The sequence below is a fragment of the Bolinopsis microptera genome, chromosome 12 (assembly GCF_026151205.1).
Source record: "Bolinopsis microptera isolate Bmic1 chromosome 12, MBARI_Bmic_1.0, whole genome shotgun sequence".
Taxonomy (NCBI): Eukaryota; Metazoa; Ctenophora; class Tentaculata; order Lobata; family Bolinopsidae; genus Bolinopsis; species Bolinopsis microptera.
In genome coordinates, this window is record NC_087083.1 from 8,407,743 (window position 1) to 8,431,101 (window position 23,359).

General features: G+C 36.4%; 2 protein-coding genes across 2 annotated transcripts; both read left to right on the plus strand.

Moving 5' to 3' along the window:
• Positions 1-2,699: 2,699 nt before the first annotated feature.
• Positions 2,700-22,328, plus strand: LOC134824048 (glycogen phosphorylase-like). The gene is made up of 24 exons (XM_063835738.1): positions 2,700-2,717; positions 6,050-6,153; positions 6,260-6,378; positions 6,695-6,792; positions 7,059-7,164; positions 9,966-10,069; positions 10,409-10,528; positions 14,101-14,224; positions 15,162-15,254; positions 15,654-15,787; positions 15,907-15,999; positions 16,202-16,348; positions 16,593-16,659; positions 17,014-17,110; positions 17,825-17,946; positions 18,123-18,199; positions 18,488-18,586; positions 19,534-19,659; positions 19,798-19,920; positions 20,104-20,202; positions 20,349-20,476; positions 20,662-20,796; positions 21,034-21,177; positions 21,402-22,328. The coding sequence occupies exons 2-24, from the start codon at positions 6,053-6,055 to the stop codon at positions 21,466-21,468; spliced, it is 2,523 nt and encodes an 840-aa protein (XP_063691808.1). The 5' UTR covers positions 2,700-2,717; positions 6,050-6,052; the 3' UTR covers positions 21,469-22,328.
• Positions 10,801-12,978, plus strand: LOC134824222 (matrix metalloproteinase-14-like). The gene has a single exon (XM_063835999.1). The coding sequence runs from the start codon at positions 10,823-10,825 to the stop codon at positions 12,887-12,889; it is 2,067 nt and encodes a 688-aa protein (XP_063692069.1). The 5' UTR covers positions 10,801-10,822; the 3' UTR covers positions 12,890-12,978.
• Positions 22,329-23,359: the final 1,031 nt, after the last annotated feature.

Below are 23,359 nucleotides of genomic sequence, written 5' to 3' on the forward strand. Positions count from 1 at the left end.
ATGGGACCAAAAGCAGCTAATAGATATCACTCCCCTCTATCAGAAACAACTATAAAATCAATTTCGAGAGAATTTTGATGAAGACCCCCCCCCCGGCCCCCTTAATAATAAGCATGTAATTTTTGACTGCTTCATCTCCTCATGCAAGTACAGATCTAAAACATTAGAATTAGAATTAGAATTAGAATCAAATTTACACAGCAATACAATAAGAATAAAAAATAATTTAAGAAGCTTCAATCTGCTGTGCAGGACATTCAAGTCAGTCGAAAACTGTTAGCAGAACACCCTTCTAGGGACATAAGGATATAGTATGTAAAACATAATGAGTAATAAATTAATGAGTGATAAAATAAGATATGATTTAACAGTGAACTGTGAGCATGAAGGTAACAATTAAGATTACATAGATGCCCACTTTGGGATTACTTTAGTAATGTTATTTACAGTTATATACAGAGAAGTATAGAACAATAATAGATTGGCAATGATAACAAATGGGAACGAGTAAAGGAGATGTTTAAAGTTCTATACTTCTGGAAATAGGTCATATATAACGCAGGGGGCCTTTCCACCCGACAAAAACTCCAGCACCATAAAATTTGTTTCAGTTGTCACATAGCTAGAGTGTAGAAATAGTCGAAACTATTGTTTATTTCATAGGATGAGACTCCTTGAATTACATCTGACATAAATTTAGATTTCACACATTGTGAGAATTTTACACTACATTCTATAGTCCTTATGTTCTCTGGAATTGTATTCCAACATTTTGCACCTAAATATGTAAAGGTTTTGTGTGTTCTGGATTTGTGAATATAAAGGTTGCACCTCTCAGCATCACGTGATCCTCCGGATACATAAGAAAATTTATCTGTGAATGATGATGGTGCAGCCTCATTAAGAATTTTATACATATACGTTGATAGATGGAGTTGTCTTCTTAAGTGTAAGGGTAACCACTTCATATTTCGATATACATTTACTGATGGTTCCTGCCAATGAACATCCAGAGCAATTTTTGCTACTTTCTTGTATAATATATCAAGAGAATTAAGTTTGGTTTTGGCAGCCCTACACCATATTATATCCAGGTAGTCAAATTGGGGGAGCATAAGAGCATTTACAAACATTTTTCTATATTTCAGTGGAAGAAGATTTTTCGACCTGTATAATGCCCCTATTCTTTTAGCAATTTTTGATTTCACATAATCAATATGGTCTTGAAAGTTCAATAAATTGTCTATCATGAGACCTAAATATTTTTGAGATTTAGTTTCTTCTATAAATAGGCATTCTTTTTCCAAATCCAGAGGGATGGACAACGTGTCCAGATTAGGTGATCTATCAAATACAATGAATGAAGATTTTGCAGCATTTAGCCTCAGCTTGTTGATTCTAAGCCATTCGTACACAATTTTCATATCCTTAATTACATTCTCATATATGCCTCGGGAAATGTTATCAAAATATAGTGCACTGTCATCTGCAAATAAGTAAACAGTAGATTGTGTGCAATTTCTACTGAGATCATTTATGAATAAACTAAATAGAATTGGTCCTAATATGCTACCCTGTGGCACACCTGTTTTAACAGGGAGTGATGTGCTTACATTACCACGTATTTTGGTGTGCTGCTTTCTGTCCCCAAGGTAGCTTTTGAACCACTTTATGACAAAGCCATCAACTCCATAATACTTAAGTTTTTTTAATAAAATATTATGGCTTACTGTGTCAAAGGCCTTTTTAATATCTAAGAATACAATTGCAGGTTTCTTCTGTGATTCCTTAGTCGTAAATATTTTATCAAATAGATTAAGCATTAGAAAAGTGGTGGAATGATCTTTTCTAAATCCATACTGATGGTTGGTAAGCAGTTTATTGGTTTCAACATACTCTGTAAGCTGTTGGTTAACAAAATATTCTATGCATTTTCCAAGTAGGGGGAGTATGGATATTGGCCGGTAGTTATTTGGATCATTAGGGTCACCAGTTTTAAGAATTGGAGTGACTGGTGCAATTTTACATGCCAACGGCATTGTTCCACTAAACATACTTCAATTATCTGCGAACTCAGTCATGCGATAACACGACTTATTAGTGTTAATAATATTGTGAGAGAACCGGCTCATTAGGTAACAACTCATTATTCTATTATATCATTCAAATATCAATGTTATTGTAAATCTATATTGTTTACCAATTATAAGAATAATGATTTATAGATAGGTTACTCCTCATTAAACCATTGTTCATCGTCTTCATTTGTTTGCGTCGATGTCAAAAGCTTGCACAATATGCATATTTCTATGTTTGCATATTCCTAATAAAGTCGTTAGTGGGATTTGTGGTGACGAGTGCTCCTCAATAAGCTCCACTCTTTTGCACCGGAACATGCCATCTTTTATTTCAGGCTATGAAAATCTCATTATCAGTCAAAAAAGATTTTTCATACTGTAGTAAACCGTACGGTTCTGAGAATTGATAATAGTTGGTATGCTACAAGGACAGCATTTCCTATAAAGAAAAACTAACAATTTATAATACTATAATACCTCCGCTACTGAGTGCTAAGCGCGAAGTAGCGGAGGTATTGTATTTTATAATACATTCCGGTTCCAATTGGGAGGGGTGTAATGTGATACGTGCGCATGATACCTAATAATAATAATAATAAGTTTTAATACTTTCAACACTACTATATAACAAATAATTTGAGTGCTATGTAACCTGGCAGTAACGTTGTAAAGGACTTTGAGGGGGTCTGTAGTCCCCCCGCATAGTATGTTTGTGTTTCACTGATTTGTAAACTGAAGACGTAAATATAGAACGCCAGTGTTATTTGTTTTGAAACTTGCCGCCAGCTAGTCTGAGTCTATGCTAATAATACCTTCGCTTCCCTTGCGGGATATATCTGCAAATTATCAGCTCTCGGTGTCCCCGAGTTTTAGTGGATATAATTCCCCGAAGGTATTATAATATAATAATGCCTTCGGCTCTTCGGTTTCCGCTTGATAATTCCCGACAGCTTGCTGGAGGGAATTTGCGGCCCGAAGAACCGGAGGTATTATGTATTATAATAATTTCCGGTTCCGATTAGGAAGGGGTGTAATCCGATACGTGCGCATGATACCATATAGTGTCTAATATATAGAACGCCAGTGTTATTTGTTTTACAACTTGCCGCCAGCCAGTCTGAGGTCTATGCTGATAATACTTTCGCTTCCCTTGCGGGACATATCGGCAAATTATCAGCTCTCAGTGTCCGAGACTTTTAGTGGATATAATTCCCGGAAGGTATTATAAATAAGAATACTTTCTAAGTATCCAGATTATATAAGCACTGTTTATCGATCCTAATATTTCTAGCAGAGATATGGAGTTTGCAGATATTTTCCTCTGGGTAGCAGTGTTTAGTTTGAATATAGTACCTGTTGCAGCATTCGATACTGGAGATGGACTAGCTCTACTCCTTGGCTTGGTTCTTGGTCAGTATGTTCATAATATGTAAATTTAATTTGTATATTCCTAATATAGTAATAAGTTGGTGGGGACTGCAAAAAAACAGTGCTCAAACTTGCACTCCCACAATGTTTACCACCGGATCCATACCCTTACTAAGATAACAGAGCCAACTAACTCATTAAACCTGAGTTACTAGTGAGTGTAATGAAATTCTAAGTTGACAATACCAGAATCCAGATGGTTGATCTTGTCTTTGAATTTACATCCCTAGTACTATACTATTAGTGCTTTTCATGCAACAAGTAAAACAAATCCTTTATGTCATGTTTCCAGGGTTTGGACTGGAATTGCCCGCTTAAAGAACCTCCATCGCGTTACATTACATAATTTTCTGAAACATATATTACATTTACAATAAATTATGCAATATCACAACATTACAATCAACAAAATAAATTTAATCGCAGAATCTCAAATGCAAATAATCGTAAATTAAACACAAAAAACAAATTAAACATGCAATAAATGAATATACGAATGCGCATCTTTTGTCAACTTACTCCTTCATAAAATTAATTTTTGACAAAAAATTTTTTTAGACGGTAAAATAATGGTTACTAATTTATAAGTCACAAATAATAAATCAATACAAATTAATCACAAATACTAGAATAATTAATAGATATTAGGTAACTTATATAACTGAAAAACGATATATGTCGATACAAATTACAAAATAATATTAGGTGATTGAAACATTTCAATAAATTCATCATAAATATCACTACCATATTTACCCCAAATATTTAATCTTGATTTATAAAACTTGACAAACTTGTTGCGCAAAGCAGCTAACTTAAATCCTTGCGCAACCAATTTACCTAAAAGTTCGGTAACACAATTTTTGAAACCCTTAAGTGTCGAATTAATTCTATGATTAAACTTCAATACACGGTAGTATTATTACAAGTATTAATTTTAATCTCATGATATCACAGGAGCGCTCGGGGTTCTCGCTTGTATTGGAGCATATTCTCGCAGACAGATTTACTCTTGAGCTGGGTCAGAACAACTCACACTGAGTGTTGGGAGTGTGTTGAGATAAGGGTTTGAAATGTGTTCTAGCCACCATATTATATTATGGATCATTAGAAAATAGAAACTTGAAAATCAAGGCTCAGTGCTGAGATGTAGCTTTTTAAAATGTTTCAACTTCTCCTCAGTGTTATTGGGTAGTTGGGTGACCTTCAACATTGACTTCAGATCTTTTGTGAATTTTTCACAATACGACTATTTAATTCTATATATTTTGTTTTGAAATTTTATAAATTTTTTGTGCTCTTTTTTTGAGATAAAAGCCTACCAAGCAGTAGAGCGAAATCATTGTGCCCCAGTCATGATAACATGGTACATGATACATGTAACATGGTACTATCATGATAACATTGTACTGAATAATATACAAAGGGGTGGCCATATTCCGGGCCTTAAATAGCTTAACAACCCAATCTCAAACTTTGTCACCTGGTACTCTAAACTAGTTTAGACTCACATCTTATGGCCTTATGCAATGCCTGTTAAGCACAATACCATCTCAATGTTGAGCTATTTTTGGCCCGGCCCACACTGTGACTTTGAGTATGTGCTTTTGAATCGTTTTAATATTCGCATGTAATAAAGTAATAATATTATGAAATGCATAAAATTGTGGCTAAGTTAAGCAATACTTTTATATATAACGATAAGTTGCAGTAATTTAGTCACGATTTTCTGTTATCTTGTCGAATTTTGTGTCTTATCACCATCTTATATATTCTAACCGGTTTGTTAAGTGCACTTCTAAATATAATATGCGTATCTAATGTGAATATTATGCACATTAAATTATGGTTTTATTATGCAAAAATATGACTGCCTTGTGCGAGTTATAATCTAATTTCAGTCAATGACTCTGTTGCAGAATTTTTCTGTCTGCTGTTTCAGTTTTCATTCAATCGAAACTGTTATTTTTCAAAATGAAGGTTTTATTATTAGAGTTAGATATCGAGGTTGTTTAAATGTTAAAAGAAAGAAAGAATATAATAACACAATATTTGCAAACTTAGAAAACGGCTGACTTGTATCAATTTTATACCCGGAGATCATGCAAATTACCTAACTTATTGTCTTCTTATTCCATTTATTAATCTAAAAACTTCAAATTCGATGTTCTGTTGAATTTCAAACACTCATATCACACAGTATGACGTCATCATATCACACAGTATGACGTCATCATATCACACAGTATGACGTCATCATATCACACAGTATGACGTCATCATATCACACAGTATGACGTCATCATATCACACAGTATGACGTCATCATATCACACAGTATGACGTCATCATATCACACAGTATGACGTCATCATATCACACAGTATGACGTCATCATATCACACAGTATGACGTCATCATATCACACAGTATGACGTCATCATATAACACAGTATGACGTCATCATATCACACAGTATGACGTCATCATAGCACACAGTATGACGTCATCATATAACACAGTATGACGTCATCATATCACACAGTATGACGTCAGAGGAAAGCGATTTCTTGCGGAGGAAACAGATCTCTTTAAGGGGACTTCCTGAGATTGACAGTGTAAAGGAAGTCATCAATAACTTCAACAGGTTCTCCTTTAATATTACACTTAGTTGCTAAACTTATTTGCTTAATTAACTTGATTTTTACCATAGTTGATTAATCGATTTGATAATTAATTTATCAATTAACCAGGCACTTGCACTACACATGCGCAAAAGACCGCAATGTTGCGACCAACAAGGATTTCTACTTTGCTCTGGCAAACACTATCATGGACAAACTGATTGGAAAATGGATCAGAACTCAACAAAGTAAACAAACAATTAGTGTATCAATTATATCAACCATATTTATTATGTTTTATTTAACAAGATTTGTTACAAAGCTTTTTCGAGGCTTCTTCAAAAAATACCCTTTTTTCACATTAAACAAGAAGCCGCTTCTTGTTAAATGTGAAAAAATGGTATTTTTTTAAAAGGATGTCTTGAATTGAACATTATTATATGATATAAGTTATCTCACGTGATATTACGTTACTTGTCATTTAGTCACATGATGGTATGACGTCACGTGGTATGACGTCACGTGTAACTGTGTAATGTGGTATATAATGACGTCACACTGCAGGTTACCACAAACAGAGTGTAAAGAGAGTGTATTATCTCTCTCTGGAATTCATGATGGGGCGGACTCTTAGTAACACTATGATAAATCTCATGCTCGAGGTATAGTATGTATAAATAATATAGTACATACATGATTTTCTTTTCTTCTCATGCTCGAGGTATTTTACTATAGTAATACTACTAATTATATGTAATATGTAAAATTGTCATTTACTTTTTATTCTTTTAGTGAATATTCTTGTGGTGGGTCCTTTTAAAAGGACTACACAACTATTAGTGGTATGTAATGCCACACCGTGACGTCACACCACGTGACGTGACTTCATACCACGTGACACACTCACTAACGTGACGTCACGCTGCAGGGTGCGTGTGACGAGGCGCTGTACCAGCTAGGACTTGACATTGAGGAGTTGGAGAGCGAGGAACCTGATGCTGGTCTTGGTAATGGTGGTCTAGGCCGGCTAGCTGGTTAGTGCTTACTTTATAAGCTGGACAAATACTTTATTAATTAGATATGTATTTTATTTGAGGCACACAAGTTTAGGAATTAGGTTTCTACCTGGTTCTGAGAGTTTAACCTCTCAGAACCATTTGGGATCAGATATCTGAGTTAAAGGTTTCACTATACATTATAATACACTGTACATGATAATACTAAATTTGTTGTAACTCATCCCCAATATTTTGTTTCCTTTCTGCCATATAACTTGCCCTCTCGTCACTCAATCCTCCGCAATGAACATATTTGATGATACAGGTCAATTTATTTAACAATTCTCACCTGGAAAAACATCCGGGCCATTATCAGTTGAGTATACTCGATAATACAAAGAAGCCGTGTCTTCTGAGCTAAATCTGAACCGGTGTAACTTATGAAGGATGTTGACTGATATGTTGTCATCGCAAGTGGCCTGATTACATTGAACATGTATTGTTGACGGCAAGCTCCCCTTTTTGAAAGTCCACTCCAGCTCTCCAGAGGTCATTTCTGTGTAACCATTCTGCTTGATCGTTCCTTGGTACTTGATTGTGAAATCCAAAATTGCGTTGCCAGCCCTGGCCCTTGGGGTGTAATTTATTTCAATTCTCTAAATGTTTTCTCCGTTACACTTAGTTGAACAGAACTCAATTACAAGGTGTCTAACACCAGGAGAGTTCAGTTGCAGTTCAGTCTTCACTTCAACAGTACTCTTAGCTGAATTGAGACTAATAATAGAGCTGTTATTGACAGGTTTCCAGCCACTTCCACCACCTCTAGGTTCAGAGAGCACCAGCATTGCTAGTAGCACGAGCAGGAGAATCTTCATGTTCTATTCCAGAAACTAACAAACAAAATATAGCACGAAACTTATCGCGACCGTCTTATTACCAGCCACTAGGAGACGAAATAATAGTCCCAGCTGCCTGTAGTTTAATCTTAATCAGAATACCCTGTGCTATTTCTAAATTACAGTTTAATAAGCTCTCCGCAGCTGTCTTTCTATCCTTGTTTAAGTCAGTGCGTAAATAATTGTACTGATTCTCGGTCCTCCTAATTACCATTCCTAGTTTGCAGATTTTAATGAGTTTCATCTTAAAAAGTCAGGTTGTTAACCACCTACAGCTGCTCCACCAACATTAGCTGCGAGAATTTAGCGTCACGACCGAAACAAGGAATTAAAACACTGATATTCCTTGGGGTAAATCAAAGCTTATAAAATGAATTTCTACTAGAATCTTAGAATAGATGTAATAAACCTTCCGAAATTCAAGTTTCTTTTTGTTCATGTCATGTGGTCTGATCAGGATCGCTGACGTACCATAGAATTTACAATGTAGTAACTACAATACAATATTAGTAGTTTTGGTGTTCTTTAAATACTTGTCACCTATGCAATGTTTGAGACAATAACCAGAAACGATTTTCTAAGATGATCTTAAAGGAACAGCTGTGGGTCGATTACGACTAGAATGTTTGAGAATTTGGAGCATAGTAAAGGTTGTAAAATGGTGATTAGAACGAAAATGACCAAGAATTAGTAGTTTTTAAGCAGTAAGGACTCAGGATCGCGATCGGTAAGTACGCACTAGGTCCGAAAATTGGCACACCTGTTCAGTGTTCCTGCTAAGAACCAATGAAACTTCAGCTCAGGTTTGAGCAGTCTGATTGGGGGTAGAGCAGATGGGATAAGTTCGTTGAAGAGATGAAGATTTCCTGATGGCTTTAAAAAAGAGATCGCATTGTGCTTCGTGCTATATTTTGTTTGTTAGTTTCTGGAATAGAACATGAAGATTCTCCTGCTCGTGCTACTAGCAATGCTGGTGCTCTCTGAACCTAGAGGTGGTGGAAGTGGCTGGAAACCTGTCAATAACAGCTCTATTATTAGTCTCAATTCAGCTAAGAGTACTGTTGAAGTGAAGACTGAACTGCAACTGAACTCTCCTGGTGTTAGACACCTCGTGATTGAGTTCTGTTCAACTGAGTGTAACGAAGAAAATATTCAGACAATTGAAATAAATTACACCCCAAGGGCTGGCAACGCAATTTTGGATTTCACAATCAAGCACCAAGGAACGCGAACGATCAAGGTGAATGGTTATACAGAAATGACCTCTGGAGAGCTGGTGTGGACTTTAAAAAAGGGGATCTTGCTGTCAACAATACATGTTCAATGTAATCAGGCCACTTGCGATGACAACATATCAGTCAAAAACCTTTGACAAGATAGACCGGTTCAGATTTGGCTCAGAAGACACGGCTTCTTTGTACTATCGAGTATATTCAACCAATAAAGGTCCAGATGTTTTTCCAGGTTGGAATTAATCACGTAAATGTCTCATGTTTTTTTCCCTTTTTGTCTCAATTTTTTATTAAGAGGGTTTGGGTGTGAAGAGGGAAAGTTGTGCAATGTGCGGGTGAGATTTGAACAGATGTGGAAAACGTAAAGTGGGAGGAATCCTGTGATCAGTATAATAAGAAACCTGTAACTCAGATATCTAATATATAATGATATGTAATATATTATAATATTCACATATTATTTTACGAACGAAGGAGTTAAAAAAAAGGTAGCCATTTGAAGGTATTGTGACGTTTTGGGATTTATTTTAATAATGTGACCTTAGTAAACAGCTGAATTTTGAACATTTCTTAACTTTGCCTCCTTGAAAATCGTTAGTTGAATCATTGAAATTAGTTTTATTACTTTAGATAATTGAGTTAAATTAAAAATTCTGATCCAGTAAATCGTGTCCAATATTATTTTTTGTAATCTACTCACCTTTATCAGCGTGTTTCCTGGACTCGCTGGCTACGCTCGGTTACCCTGCGTATGGGTACGGTATACGGTACGAACATGGGCTCTTCAACCAAGCCATCGTCAACTGTAACCAGGTAAGTTACGAGCTGTGACGTCATGTCACGTGGTGTGACGTCATATCATGTAGTGTGACGTCATATCACGTGATGTAAATCATTAGTTAACTACGTTTAATGATAGGATAAGATTAGTAACCATATATTAATAACCAGTAAAAAGTAATTTATCATTTAGAGATTCAGTAATTACTAACAAGTTAATTACCATGATATGTATTATAGTAATTATAATATTAATAATTAGTTAGTAATTAGTAACATCCCCCTCCCCAGATAGAGAAACCAGACAGTTGGTTAACGTACGGTAATTAGTAACAATTAGTAATAAGTAACTTATTGACACCCCCTCCCCAGATAGAGAAACCAGACAGTTGGTTAACGTACGGTAACCCCTGGGAGAAGGCTAGACCTGAATACACAATACCTGTTAAGTTCTACGGGCACACTCAGAGAACGGGGGATCAAGTGGAATGGGTAATTATCTAATAATTTACTAATAATTGATTAATAATTAATGAATAATTAATTAAAAATAATTAGTAATTAGTTATTATTGATTGATCAAAAGGGATCCGATGTTAATTGTTTACTGTTTTAGAGTAAGATCGTACGTGGTGTTTAGCCTGCCTTTCTGTTTAACTGTCTATTTTCACGATATACGATACTAGCACTACCATCAAAAATACCCCCTAAACCAAAAACAAACACAGCAGTTAAACAGTTAGACTACCATTTTTCCAACATTGTCTCCAACATGTCTCATAGATAATGTTGCCTATTGTACTGTTCTGTCTGATCCGCTACACGACCACTAGCCACCTTAAATACCTCTCTGATAGTGATACACTGGACCACTTAGGACGGCTTGGTTTCCTTTCTAAATACGTACAAGATGTCACGTTTGAAGAGAGAAGTATGGATGATTTGAAGTCGAAGAAGCACGCTAAACGGAGACCCGGTGAAGACGAGGATATAACGGAGACCTGGTTGAGACCTGGTGGTGTTCACACCAGACGGAGACCTGGTAGCTTGCACACACGACCTGGTGGGGTGGTTGTGTTTCCTAGAAGTCTCATACTTCAGGAGTTGGAGAATAGCAGGACTGTTCTCAACTACTTGGATGATTTTGGGTACCTTGATGGTTACGCCAGTCTAAAATCTAAAGTAAAAGATGAGGGATCACATCAGGATGATCTGACTATGATGAGTACTGAAGATCTTGAAGGAGCTTTGACGCTGTTCCAGTCCATGAATTCTTTGTATCCGACAGGAAATGTTGATGAAGAAGTCCTAGCACAGATGAAAATCCCACGGTGTGGGGTTCCAGACATTGATCCCTACGATCCAGGAGCACTTGCTCAACTCGGACTGGAAACAATACAGGGTACCAACGGGCTGAAAGGCGGATGGAAGACCTCTCTGTTTAATATTAAACCGGAAGACTTTGTTGCATTCAACAAAAGATACGAGATTTCTGATGAAAAATGGCTGAAAAACAAGCTGTCTTTTCACATAGAGAGCATCAGTGACACGCTAGACAAACACACTCAAAATGAGATAGTCCAGGCTTTTGAAGTGTGGACTCAAAGCGTAGAACTCTTTCTCTACGAGGTAAAAGACAAAAAGATAGCAGATATAAGGATACAGTTCCTGGAAAAGGACCATGGTGATAAATATCCATTTGACGGGCCTATGGGGGTCCTTGCACATGCTTTCTACCCTCGTAGTGGAGAAATCCACTTCGACAATGACGAGGAATTCACCCGTTTATCCGACAGAGGGGTTAACCTAAGATACACAGCAAGCCACGAGTTCGGGCATACTTTGGGGTTAAAACATTCCGTCAAGAAAGGCTCCCTAATGTCTCCTTATCATCCTGGCTACACAAAAGAAATTCGCCTACAACACGATGATTTGGAGGGGATCTCTAAGATATTCAAGCTTGGAAAAGGTGCCGTGTTTACTGCTGAGACATTTGAGGCGATGGAGTACCAAAGGTTTCAACAGAATGAATTTGTTGGCTCGCAAGATAATAAACCTCTTGCTATGAACTCGCCATGTATTGGAGTAATAGATGCAGTAATCCAACACCCTCGCAAGAAAACTCTCTTTTTCTTCACCAAAGACATATACTACAAGGTAGAAAGAGATAAACTAGGTGAGATAGGTGTGGTTGAAGGTTACCCAAAGTACATATCGGAAGGGTGGGATGGGTTGGAAAACAACATTGACGCTGCTTACGTTAACGCTACTATATCTGCAGCGTTCTTCTTTAAAGGGGAACAGTACTGGAAGTATGATTTTATCCAGGAGAAAATGTACCCTGGTTTCCCGAAAGCGACCATGCCGTTAGTCTCAAAACATCTTAAAGCAACCATGATGTCCGGTAACACCGCTTACTTCTTCTCCGGAGATAAAATACTGAAATACGAAAGTTCAACAAACACGGTACAAACATTCACTGATAAGCACGTGGAATCTGACGCAGCATTTCCCCTCTTTGTGAAGGGCTACTTTGGAACCACGTACGGGTCCACTTACTCCATCTACCGAGTAAAGAACATGGAAGCAGTCCGTGTGTATCACGGCCGACCCCTTTCCTGGGACTATGGGTTACCCATGTGTGTGGATCATCTCATGCACAATCGAGTTCTCAATCCTAAGATGAAACCGTTCTGTAACGCATATGCTTTGCTGGCTTTTACTGATTACAATTTGGATATCCCGACCGAGTGCTATGGTTTGGTGAGGCCATTCCCAGCGTTCCCGCTGGAAGCGATACATGATCTGGAGATACAGGAAGAGATACAGGGCCTCGAGACTATTGAACTTTGATAATGCGGTGAAGTTGAGTGCAGGATTTGGACTGATGTGAAAATATATGTTGTTATTTAAAGATTTAACCTGATCTTTGTTTTGAAGTTGACATAGATAACTTTAATAAAGTTTATGTATTTTAATTTGTTAGTTGAAACAATAAAATCGTAAATTCTTTTTCATTAGTTCTTCGATTAGTATTGAGCATAATTCTGCGAACAAGCCGTCTCTATTTACCATTCACCCGCAAGTAAACATAAATATCACAATGTTATAGTAATATTACTTTATAATATAAGGCATAATTTTCATGTAATGTGCGAGATCTCCCCGCTCTCAGCCAGTAACCACGTACACATAAAGTTAATATTAATACACGTTAATGATACTAGGGGGGGGGGGGGGCAACGCCCCAAAAAGCCTTTTTGGGGCCTTTTGGGGCCTTTTGACCCTGACCACTATTTGATAGTGTTTATGGACCATAATCGCCATGTAAATACACTCAAATAAACATAAAAGTACTGTGCAAGTAGTCAGATAATATCATTAAAGCACTTAGCATATATCAAACTTGATGAAATTGAAGTTAATTCTAGGGCCCCAAAAGGCCCTATACATACTGAAATCCAAAAAGGGCCCTAGAAATCGGGGCTTTTTGGGGCCTTTTGGGGCCTTGTGACCCTGACCACTATTTGATAGTGTTTATGGACCATAATCTCCATGTAAATACACTCAAATAAACATAAAAGTACTGTGCAAGTAGTCAGATAATATCATTAAAGCACTTATATTATTATTAGCATATATCAAACTTGATGAAATTGAAGTTAATTCTAGGGCCCCAAAAGGCCCTACACATATCGAAAATCCAAAAAGGGCCCTAGAAATCGGGGCCTTTTGGGGCGTTGCCCCCCCCCCCCCCCCCCCATACTACTTTCAATTCTCTCGTCCCATGTCTCGCCTAATGTCTCAATGTCTATTTATAGCATTATTTAGTCGAGTTTAACATCAGAACACCGTTCAACCACTCGCTTTTTCTTTATTCATTGGGAATTGGGAATTTTCATTCTAATAATAATCAAAGTTAATTATATGATTGAATTAAGTAATGCACTTACCGGAACTGACAGAGCTGTTCTAGTGTTCTAAATACCAAATATTACAATTAAATATAATTTGCATAATTAGCATATTTATTACTAATTAGCATATTAATTACTAACACACAGGTGGACTACACGACAGTAATAGCGATGCCCTACGATACCCCTATACCTGGTTACAAGACAAACACAGTTAACACTCTCAGGCTGTGGTCTGCTAAATCTCCTAAAGACTTCGATCTTTCTTACTGTGAGTAGTGCTATCTGGTTGGTTGGTTTACGTCACGTGACTAGAATACTGATCTCTGGTTGGTTGGTTTACGTCACGTGACGAGAATACTGATCTCTGATTGGTTGGTTTACGTCACGTGACGAGAATACTGATCTCTGATTGGTTGGTTTACGTCACGTGACTAGAATACTGATCTCTGGTTGGTTAGTTAGCCTAGAAACTGTTTTTTCTTCTTGAGAGCTTGAGGGGTCGCATTCTCGCAGCAGGCAAGAATGTAACTACGAATTGTAGCTTTGTAGGGCAAGAACGTTCCAGTTCTTGGCAGAAGTTATCTATTCCAGAAGTTCTTTGCACTTTCCAGAAGTTGTTTGTTCTAGAACTTATTATGATAATAAATTATAAGTGTATGTAATCCAGTTTAAATATTATAAGTGTACAATTAGTACATTAGAAGCTTCCATCTCACAATCAAGAGATTATCAGGTACCCTAGATAATAAATTCCAGAAACCTTTTTCTTCCCATCCCGGAAAGTTCCATCTCGGCAAATCCGAGCTGGATTGTTCTGGACTAACTAATAATACTTATTGCAACTAGCTGTGTTATGTGTATTATGTAACTGATTTGTTATTTATTACACGAGAATCTCCTCGTCGTATTTTATCCTTATCGACTCAATAATACACAGATTAAGCAGTATACATGTAACTTTAATAACAGTTAAAGTAAGAAAGTAAGCTTCTTAGCGTTCTCTGATTGGTTAGTTTGTGTCACGTGACTAAAATACAGCTCTCTGATTGGTTGGTTACAATAGTTCTCCTCTTCGCGTCCAAGAGTAGTCATTCTCTTGTATTGAATGTCAAGTTTATCACTTTATTGTGTCTAACATTCATAACTAATTTCACTGATTTGTAACTAATTTATATCTAATTTCACTAATCAATAACTAATTACAGTTAACCACGGTAACTACATAGACGCCGTCCTGGACCGGAACATCGCTGAGAATATAAGTAGAGTACTTTATCCTAACGACAACTTCTTCGAGGGTACGGTTCTCCTCTTAGTTTTTAAACATTTTATTTAATATATTATTGTGAACTAGAACTTTATCTAAAAGAACACCATTCATTATAGTTCATTATAGTTCATTAAATCACTACGAATCAAATTACATTGGTTCGGTAGCTGCAGGATGATAATATAATTTGATGATTTTGAAGCCAACATATATTTTCCTGGCAAATTGCTATATCAAAAAAATAAGATATCAATGACAACTATAATATGATAACGGAATTAATAATCAATTAATTATCAGGTAATTATCAATTAATCACCTTGATCATTATCTGATAAACAAAGATTCACCTAATTGAAATTCTAGCCAATGCAATGATTGCAAGTATATAAGCAATTAATTACTAATTAATTACTAATAATTGCAGGTAAGGAGTTGAGACTGAAGCAGGAGTATTTCATGGTCGCAGCTACTCTAGTTGACATTATCAGAAGATTTAAAGTTAACAAAGCTTCTATTCCCGAGTCAAAAGAAGAACTTTACTTGGATTTTTCTGAGAAGGTGATTATTAAAGATAAGAAATTTACTTTAAATTTAAATATCGTAATATATAAGGTAAAGATTTCAGAAAAAAAGTATGTTAAATATGTTAATTATATTAATTATGTAACATGTGACAGGTAGCGATACAGTTGAATGACACTCATCCCTCGCTGGCTGTACCTGAGCTTATGAGAATACTTATAGACGAGGAGGGACTCAGCTGGGACTCGGTTAGTTTATTTTATATCACGTGTCGACAACGTGTCAACAACGTGTCAACAACGTGTCAACAACATGCAAACAACGTGTCAACAACGTGTCAAAACGTTTATTATCGAAAATGAAATTTAGCAGGAAACAATCCTCTAACTTGAGAAACAAGAGTTGACAAAAAAAACTGAAACTTTTATCATTACACATGATCTGTCCCAGGCTTGGAAAGTATGTAAAGGAACGTTCGCCTACACAAACCACACGATCCTACCAGAAGCGCTGGAACGGTGGCCAGTTACAATGCTGGATCACGTGCTACCTCGTCATTTGGAGATTATCTACCTTATCAACCATTATCATCTGGAGGTATAGTTGTTATTGGTGGTTTATTATTCAGTAGTTGGAGGTTAATTATACATTAATTATTGATACGTATGCTGGTATGCATAGTGTTAGCCAGTTATTATCATTTTATGTAATTGTACATAATATTATTACATTATGTTCAAATTCAAATGGACAAGTGGAACTGGTCGCGCTTTAAATTTTTATATTTTCCTTATCATTAAACTACTATTACATATTATTATTGAAGTATTGTTCGTTGCAGGAAGTGAGAGCTAAATTCCCTGGCGATAATGAGAGGATTAGTAGAATGTCAATTGTTGAAGAAAATGGTGATTAATTAATTTGTTTATCTATTTAAGTCAAATAACATATGCCCCGCTTACTAGTTTAGCTCTTTCTAGTCCCCTGCTACACGGCATGTAAACAGGGATTGGCTAGTTAGAGGCGGTCCGTGTAGGCCTTACACTGTGCTTTCAGCAATACTCATAAACATAAAGGTGACGAAATGGATCAAAATGAAATTGATCAAAATGAAATGGATGAAGATTTACCATAATTTGATAACTTACCTAACATGCCCTGGCTTTGGAGTAGGAAAGATTTGCACTTATTTATTAACAAATAAATTAATATGTCAAGAAACTAATCAGTGACCGATTAACTAATTATCCAATTAACCTCAGGAGAAAAGAGGATAAACATGGCTTACTTGTCGGTGGTTAGCTGTCACACTGTTAACGGGGTGGCGGCGATCCACAGTGGGCTCCTCGTTACATCTCTGTGAGTATACTGGACTGTATTGTGGACCAAATAGTAGATCAAATAGTAGATCAAATAGTGGACCAAATAGTGGACCAAATAACGGACCGAATGATATAAAAAATTGTGGACCAAATATTGGATTAAATATTGGATTAAATATTGGACCAAATGAGTTTAGTTAAGTTCATACCAGCTCTATTCACTAGCACAAACACGCTTCACAGACACTCTCCTCCTTATCTGCTCTTGCTTTAATTTGTCAATGAATTGTTGAAACATCGTCATCAGTCACAACAACGACATTTGGTAACATTTAGTCTAACGGAAATGTTATGTTCTTATGAATCAGCAGACCGTAAAAAGCAGTCAAGAAGAGAATAGGTGCTTTCTGAATTAGCTAATAACCTAAGAATGTTTCCTTGATATGGATAGTTTTCGTTAATTAATTGTAAAGACTAAACACTTTTCGGGCCCAGAATCTTGTCCCGATAAGAGGTTATTTTAGTTAGTTGTTAGAAAAGATCAGTATTTAATCTGTGTATTAATCCTCCGGTGTATTCGACATAACTCATCCTGAAAAGGAGAATATGAAGTTTTCATTACTAATTACTAAAGAGATTCAATCAGAGTTGATAATGTTTTGAATAAACTACGTAGCTAATCCATTCAAATTTTAAGAATTAACATTCTTAAAATTAAATTCCCCCGATTTTAATCTCCTAACCCCACCAGATTTAAAGATTTCTACGAGCTGACACCTGGAAAGTTCCAGAACAAAACGAACGGAATCACACCGAGGAGATGGCTAGTCCAGTGTAACCCCTCTCTTTCTCATCTAATTACAGAGAAAATAGGTACAGAGTGTGTGTACTTGGGTTACTAATTCCTGAACACATGAACACATGAACATGTATCACTTTCGTTACTTTCTTCATACATACACGTATGTAGTTTATTATATGTGATACTGGCTTTTAGTGATTTCCATTTCTGTTCTGTTCTGGCTCTGATTTATCGCATAACTTGTCAGGTGACGCCTGGCCGACCAATTTATATCAGCTGGAAAAACTCAAGGAATTTGTTACAGACAAAACATTCTTACAAGAGGTTAGCTTTATTTACAATTTCTGAATTGACATTGGTGTGTGTTTGAGTGTGATCCTCCTCGAGTACTCGAAAGTTTGATTCGTCACCAGTATTCTACATTTTCTTATATATTTTTGGACTTGCTTTTGTTGACAAATTTGCCGCTATCAACTTTCGAGAAGATTCTCGAGGATTCTCAGGGATTCTACATTGAGAATTTAAACGGGATCAATAGAAATTTACCCAAGAAAAATAATTTAAACTATTTGAGAATTGAAAGTAGTTGATATAAACACGTTTTACTTCAAGGTATTCAAGACAAAACAAGGAAACAAGAGGAGGCTAGCCCAATATGTAGCTGACAACTATGGCATAACTCTGAATACAGGGAGCATGTTTGATATCCAGGTAAAAACCACCGTATTATTGTTAAATATGTAGCTAACAACTATGGGATAACTCTGAATACAGGGAGCATGTTTGATATCCAGGTAAAAACCACCGTATTATTGTTAAATATGTAGCTGACAACTATGGGATAACTCTGAATACAGGGAGCATGTTTGATATCCAGGTAAAAACCACCGTATTATTGTTAAATATGTAGCTAACAACTATGGGATAACTCTGAATACAGGGAGCATGTTTGATATCCAGGTAAAAACCACCGTATTATTGTTAAATATGTAGCTGACAACTATGGGATAACTCTGAATACAGGGAGCATGTTTGATATCCAGGTAAAAACCACCGTATTATTGTTAAATATGTAGCTAACAACTATGGGATAACTCTGAATACAGGGAGCATGTTTGATATCCAGGTAAAAACCACCGTATTATTGTTAAATATGTAGCTGACAACTATGGGATAACTCTGAATACAGGAAGCATGTTTGATATCCAGGTAAAAACCACCGTATTATTGTTAATTCGTTACGTGATATGACCTGATGTTATGTCCTATAATATCCCAGCTGCTACCAGCTACATTGCCAGCCGGCATGATTATCCTCGAACACGGATTTTGAGTAGTGTCTTGACGGCGGGCGCGAACGCCATATCATTTCTGTGCAGAACACGCCGCGCAAAACGCGCATTATATAGTCCGATCTGCGCGCATGTCATAATAATCATACCGAAGTACGTGAGTACGCTGGTACGTGACAATAAGAATTAGAGTCCCATGATTCGGGATTCAAAGGTTGTGAACTATATGAATCTTGTTCCAAAAGGAGGCTTAAACGCTTGTTACGGAAGACGATGCACGAGAACTAGCGATCAACACATCACAATTCACCAATCTGTATTATACTATTCTAGTCACGTGATAACACCCAATCAATCTCCTTGCAGGTAAAGAGAATCCACGAGTACAAGCGTCAAACCCTCAACCTACTCCACGTCATTACCCTCTACAACCGGATTAAGAGTAATCCTAACTTGGAGTTCGTTCCTCGAACTATTTTCTTCGGCGGCAAGGTTAGCATAAAATACTTCTACGTTATTTAACTTTTTCATTGTCACGCGTCAACCACCAGAAACCACATCTTTTTATCGGCTATTACTAAACATCCAGATAATCATCAATCAGTCAAAAATGAACCCCAACTATTTCAGGCAGCTCCAGGATACCAAACAGCTAAACAGATAGTATCACTGATCTGCCACCTTGCAAATGTGGTTAACAATGATCCAATCATCGGAGACAAGCTCAAAGTAGTGTTCCTCGCTAACTACAGGGTACGTTATAACAATGCTAACAATTTTATTACAATGTTATAACATTTGAGGTGGTGGTTTGATTGACTAACCCTACAATCCAACAAAATGAACGATGAATTGTTTCTCAGCGATAAGATAAGTAACATACATAAATAAAGCTCGTGGAAATTATTTCTATAACCTAATTCTAATATTCCTTAGTGCTCTCTAGCAGAGATTATAATGCCAGCAGCCGATCTTTCGGAGCAGACTAGTTTGGCTGGGACAGAAGCGTCCGGAACAGGAAACATGAAGTTCATGGTGAGTAGCATCTCGCTTCTTTGTGAGAGTTGTTTCTATGCTATGATATAAGGTCGTCCAAACGTGGCCTCGAATGAATCCAAATCGGAGACACTTTTTCCTATGCTCTACAGATAATCCTAACCAAGCGTATTTTCGCCCTTTAGTTGAACGGGGCGCTGACTATAGGAACTCTGGACGGGGCTAATGTTGAGATGGCAGAGGAGATGGGAGAAGATAATATATTTATCTTTGGTATGAAGGTGGACGAGGTGCAACAACTCTGGGATCAAGGGTAGGTCTCTAATTTAAAGATGCTAGAACTTCCGTCGCGAAAGCTGGTTCATCGTGGTTTTAGGGTCGGGTAAATATTCCACAGCCAAACAATTTGTTTGCAAGCTGCAAAGGTAGAGTGAGCACATACTCACAGTACGTAAGATACAATACCACCAGAATCTAAAAGCAACAACCCCCGTACAGATATGAAACACGACGTTACCTAGCCCGTCTGCCGGAGCTGCAGCTGGCACTGTCCCAAATAAGTACAGGGTACTTTAACCCTGCTGAACCGCACAAGTTCAGGGACTTTGCGGAACAGCTTATCTCCAATGACAGGTACTTTTATTAGATAATGACAGGTACTTTTATTAGATAATGACAGGTACTTTATTAGATAATGACAGGTACTTTATTAGATAGTGGTGGGAGAATTGATATCACCAAAAAGGGTATCAATCCTTTTAATTTTCTGCCGTATATTTATTGAAGAGCTCTACAAACAAATTACGTACTTTGTCGGTAGCTAATTGGTTAACAATAACTAATTAAGTGATTAAAACTAATTAAATACAGGTTCTGTGTGATAGCGGACTACGAGAGCTACCTGAAAGTCCAGGAGGAAGTTAGTGAGCTCTACATGGACTGGATCAAGTGGACTGAGAAATGTCTTTACAACATTGCTAGTGCGGGAAAGTTCTCCAGCGATAGAACCATCAAGTCAGTTGCTACGTTAATTAATTAATAATTGATTAATTGGTTTTTGATTTAGTTGTTTTTAAAATTTGTTTTATTGCTTTTGTTTACTGTTGACCAGATGATAACAGTTAACTTGTTCACCACCGTCGCTAGGTATTTTAAGTACATTAATCATAATTAATAACTAATTAATAACTAATTGTAACATAATTAATAACTAATTAAATAATTAATTGTAACTTCAGGCAGTATGCTGATGAGATATGGGACATAAAGCCAGTAGAAGTAGACCTCAACCCTCCTAAAGAATAGATAACGTTTTACTTTATTACTAAGGGCCAGGGGGAGGGCGACTAAAGAACACTACGAATGAGTGAATAGTGGTTAAACTGACTTCTCTAGTTCACGTTTTAATTTATCACACGAATATCCTAATGAGTAATGAAGGAGCAAGCTAGGAGGGAGGGTGTCTTTAGTAGTCAGGAGAAGTGTTAAGTTAATATGTGAACGGTCCTTAGGGTACTGGTAGAAGAGGGAACCTCTCTGACTTCATGTATATGTTTTAATGATTATATTTTGTAAAACTTTTGGCAGGAGAGGTTGAGACATTGGATTACACCGGATTAATACATTTGTAAACTTAGTATTGGATATGATTTTGAAAATTAATTTATTATTATCGTACAAATTTGTAGAGAATTATAGTTATACCTATTAAAAGTAGCAGCAAATTGCACTATTTTCATAAGTTTATCATGATTTACTACTTTACTAGTACTACTACTGTATTCGTATTTTTTTGGAAAATGTACTCAAATTTTGCATGATTAAGTGCATGATGTTTTTATTGTTTGACATATGTAGTGTGTTTGAATGATTTTATTGTTAAAATTGAATTAACACTTGCTGAATTTCTTAGAAAATAATTCAATTTTTAATGAAAACTTAAATAAGTTTTTTAATGACAGATTTATTACAAAAATGTTATCAGTTATGTCAGGAAATTTGCTGATGTTCGATTTATTCGATGCTTCGATGTTCATTTCTACATGTTTATTGTTTCATAATTTATTCTTCCATCTTCAAATTTTCATAATTAAATATTCGTTTCAATATATTCATTAGTTTCTGTAATGATCATTTGTGTACTTTAAATCTATAAAGTTGAACAACGAGTTTCATTTCTCTCAGGGTCCAATAGAAGGTTGAGAAGGCTCGAGATCGTAAATTTCAAAACAGAATTTATACTTCAATATTACCTACTCAAAAGAATTTATAAATTGTGCTCACAGCAAAATCTAAAGCCCATCGTACTCGAGTCCTATTAGTTAAACGAAGCACAAATTCTTCATCAAGATCAAGTGTTTATTTACGAGCAGCCTTAAGTTCTATCGTTATTATTCCTTGATCATTATCCCCTGGTTCAATGGTTCATATATATATTCAAGTACCTGATCCAGGTAACATGTTATTACTATAAGTATAATTATGAGTGTGACCGATAATAGTAGTAGTAGGTACACTGATATCATAGTATCCACACTAACAACTACTATAATAAGCCACAGCTATAACGAGAGAGAGCCGCCGTATGTGTGCATGTATTTTACAATGCTAATGTTAGGGAGAGAGTCCATTAGAGCGGGCTAGCTACTACTAATACACCCTAGACCTCCATGTCCTCAACCTCCTTGTTCTCTGCTCTCTCTCTCTCTCTGCTCATCTCTCTGTTTAATACTGACACTCACTCTCTGTTACTGCCATCTATCTTGTGATTTCAGTTTCTGAATCCCTGTTATGCTATGGCACCAATGTAATTATGGTTCTACCACCGTGTTTTGGATCAGACGAAATAAATTTTACAATGATGTTTTACATAATGTTTCTCACTCCAGCTACAGTCTGGTAGTGTTGAGTATCATGAATATTTTTCTAGCTTTCATATTCCATGTCTTTTGCCTCATAGGAGATATTGTGGTCTTTTGTAAATGTAACTGTAATACAATATACATTGATGTAAAGTTTATTTTAATTTTTAAGTAGACAATTTTCCTGTTAGTGTTAGTGTAATATAATGAACGCTAGGAGCTGGCATCGAATGTTAAGTCTCCGATTTTGATAAATTTGGTACCAAAAGTTACCACCAAGTGTGAACAATACAAATTCACTTGCATAAAAGTAACGTAACGGTTCACTTGTTAAG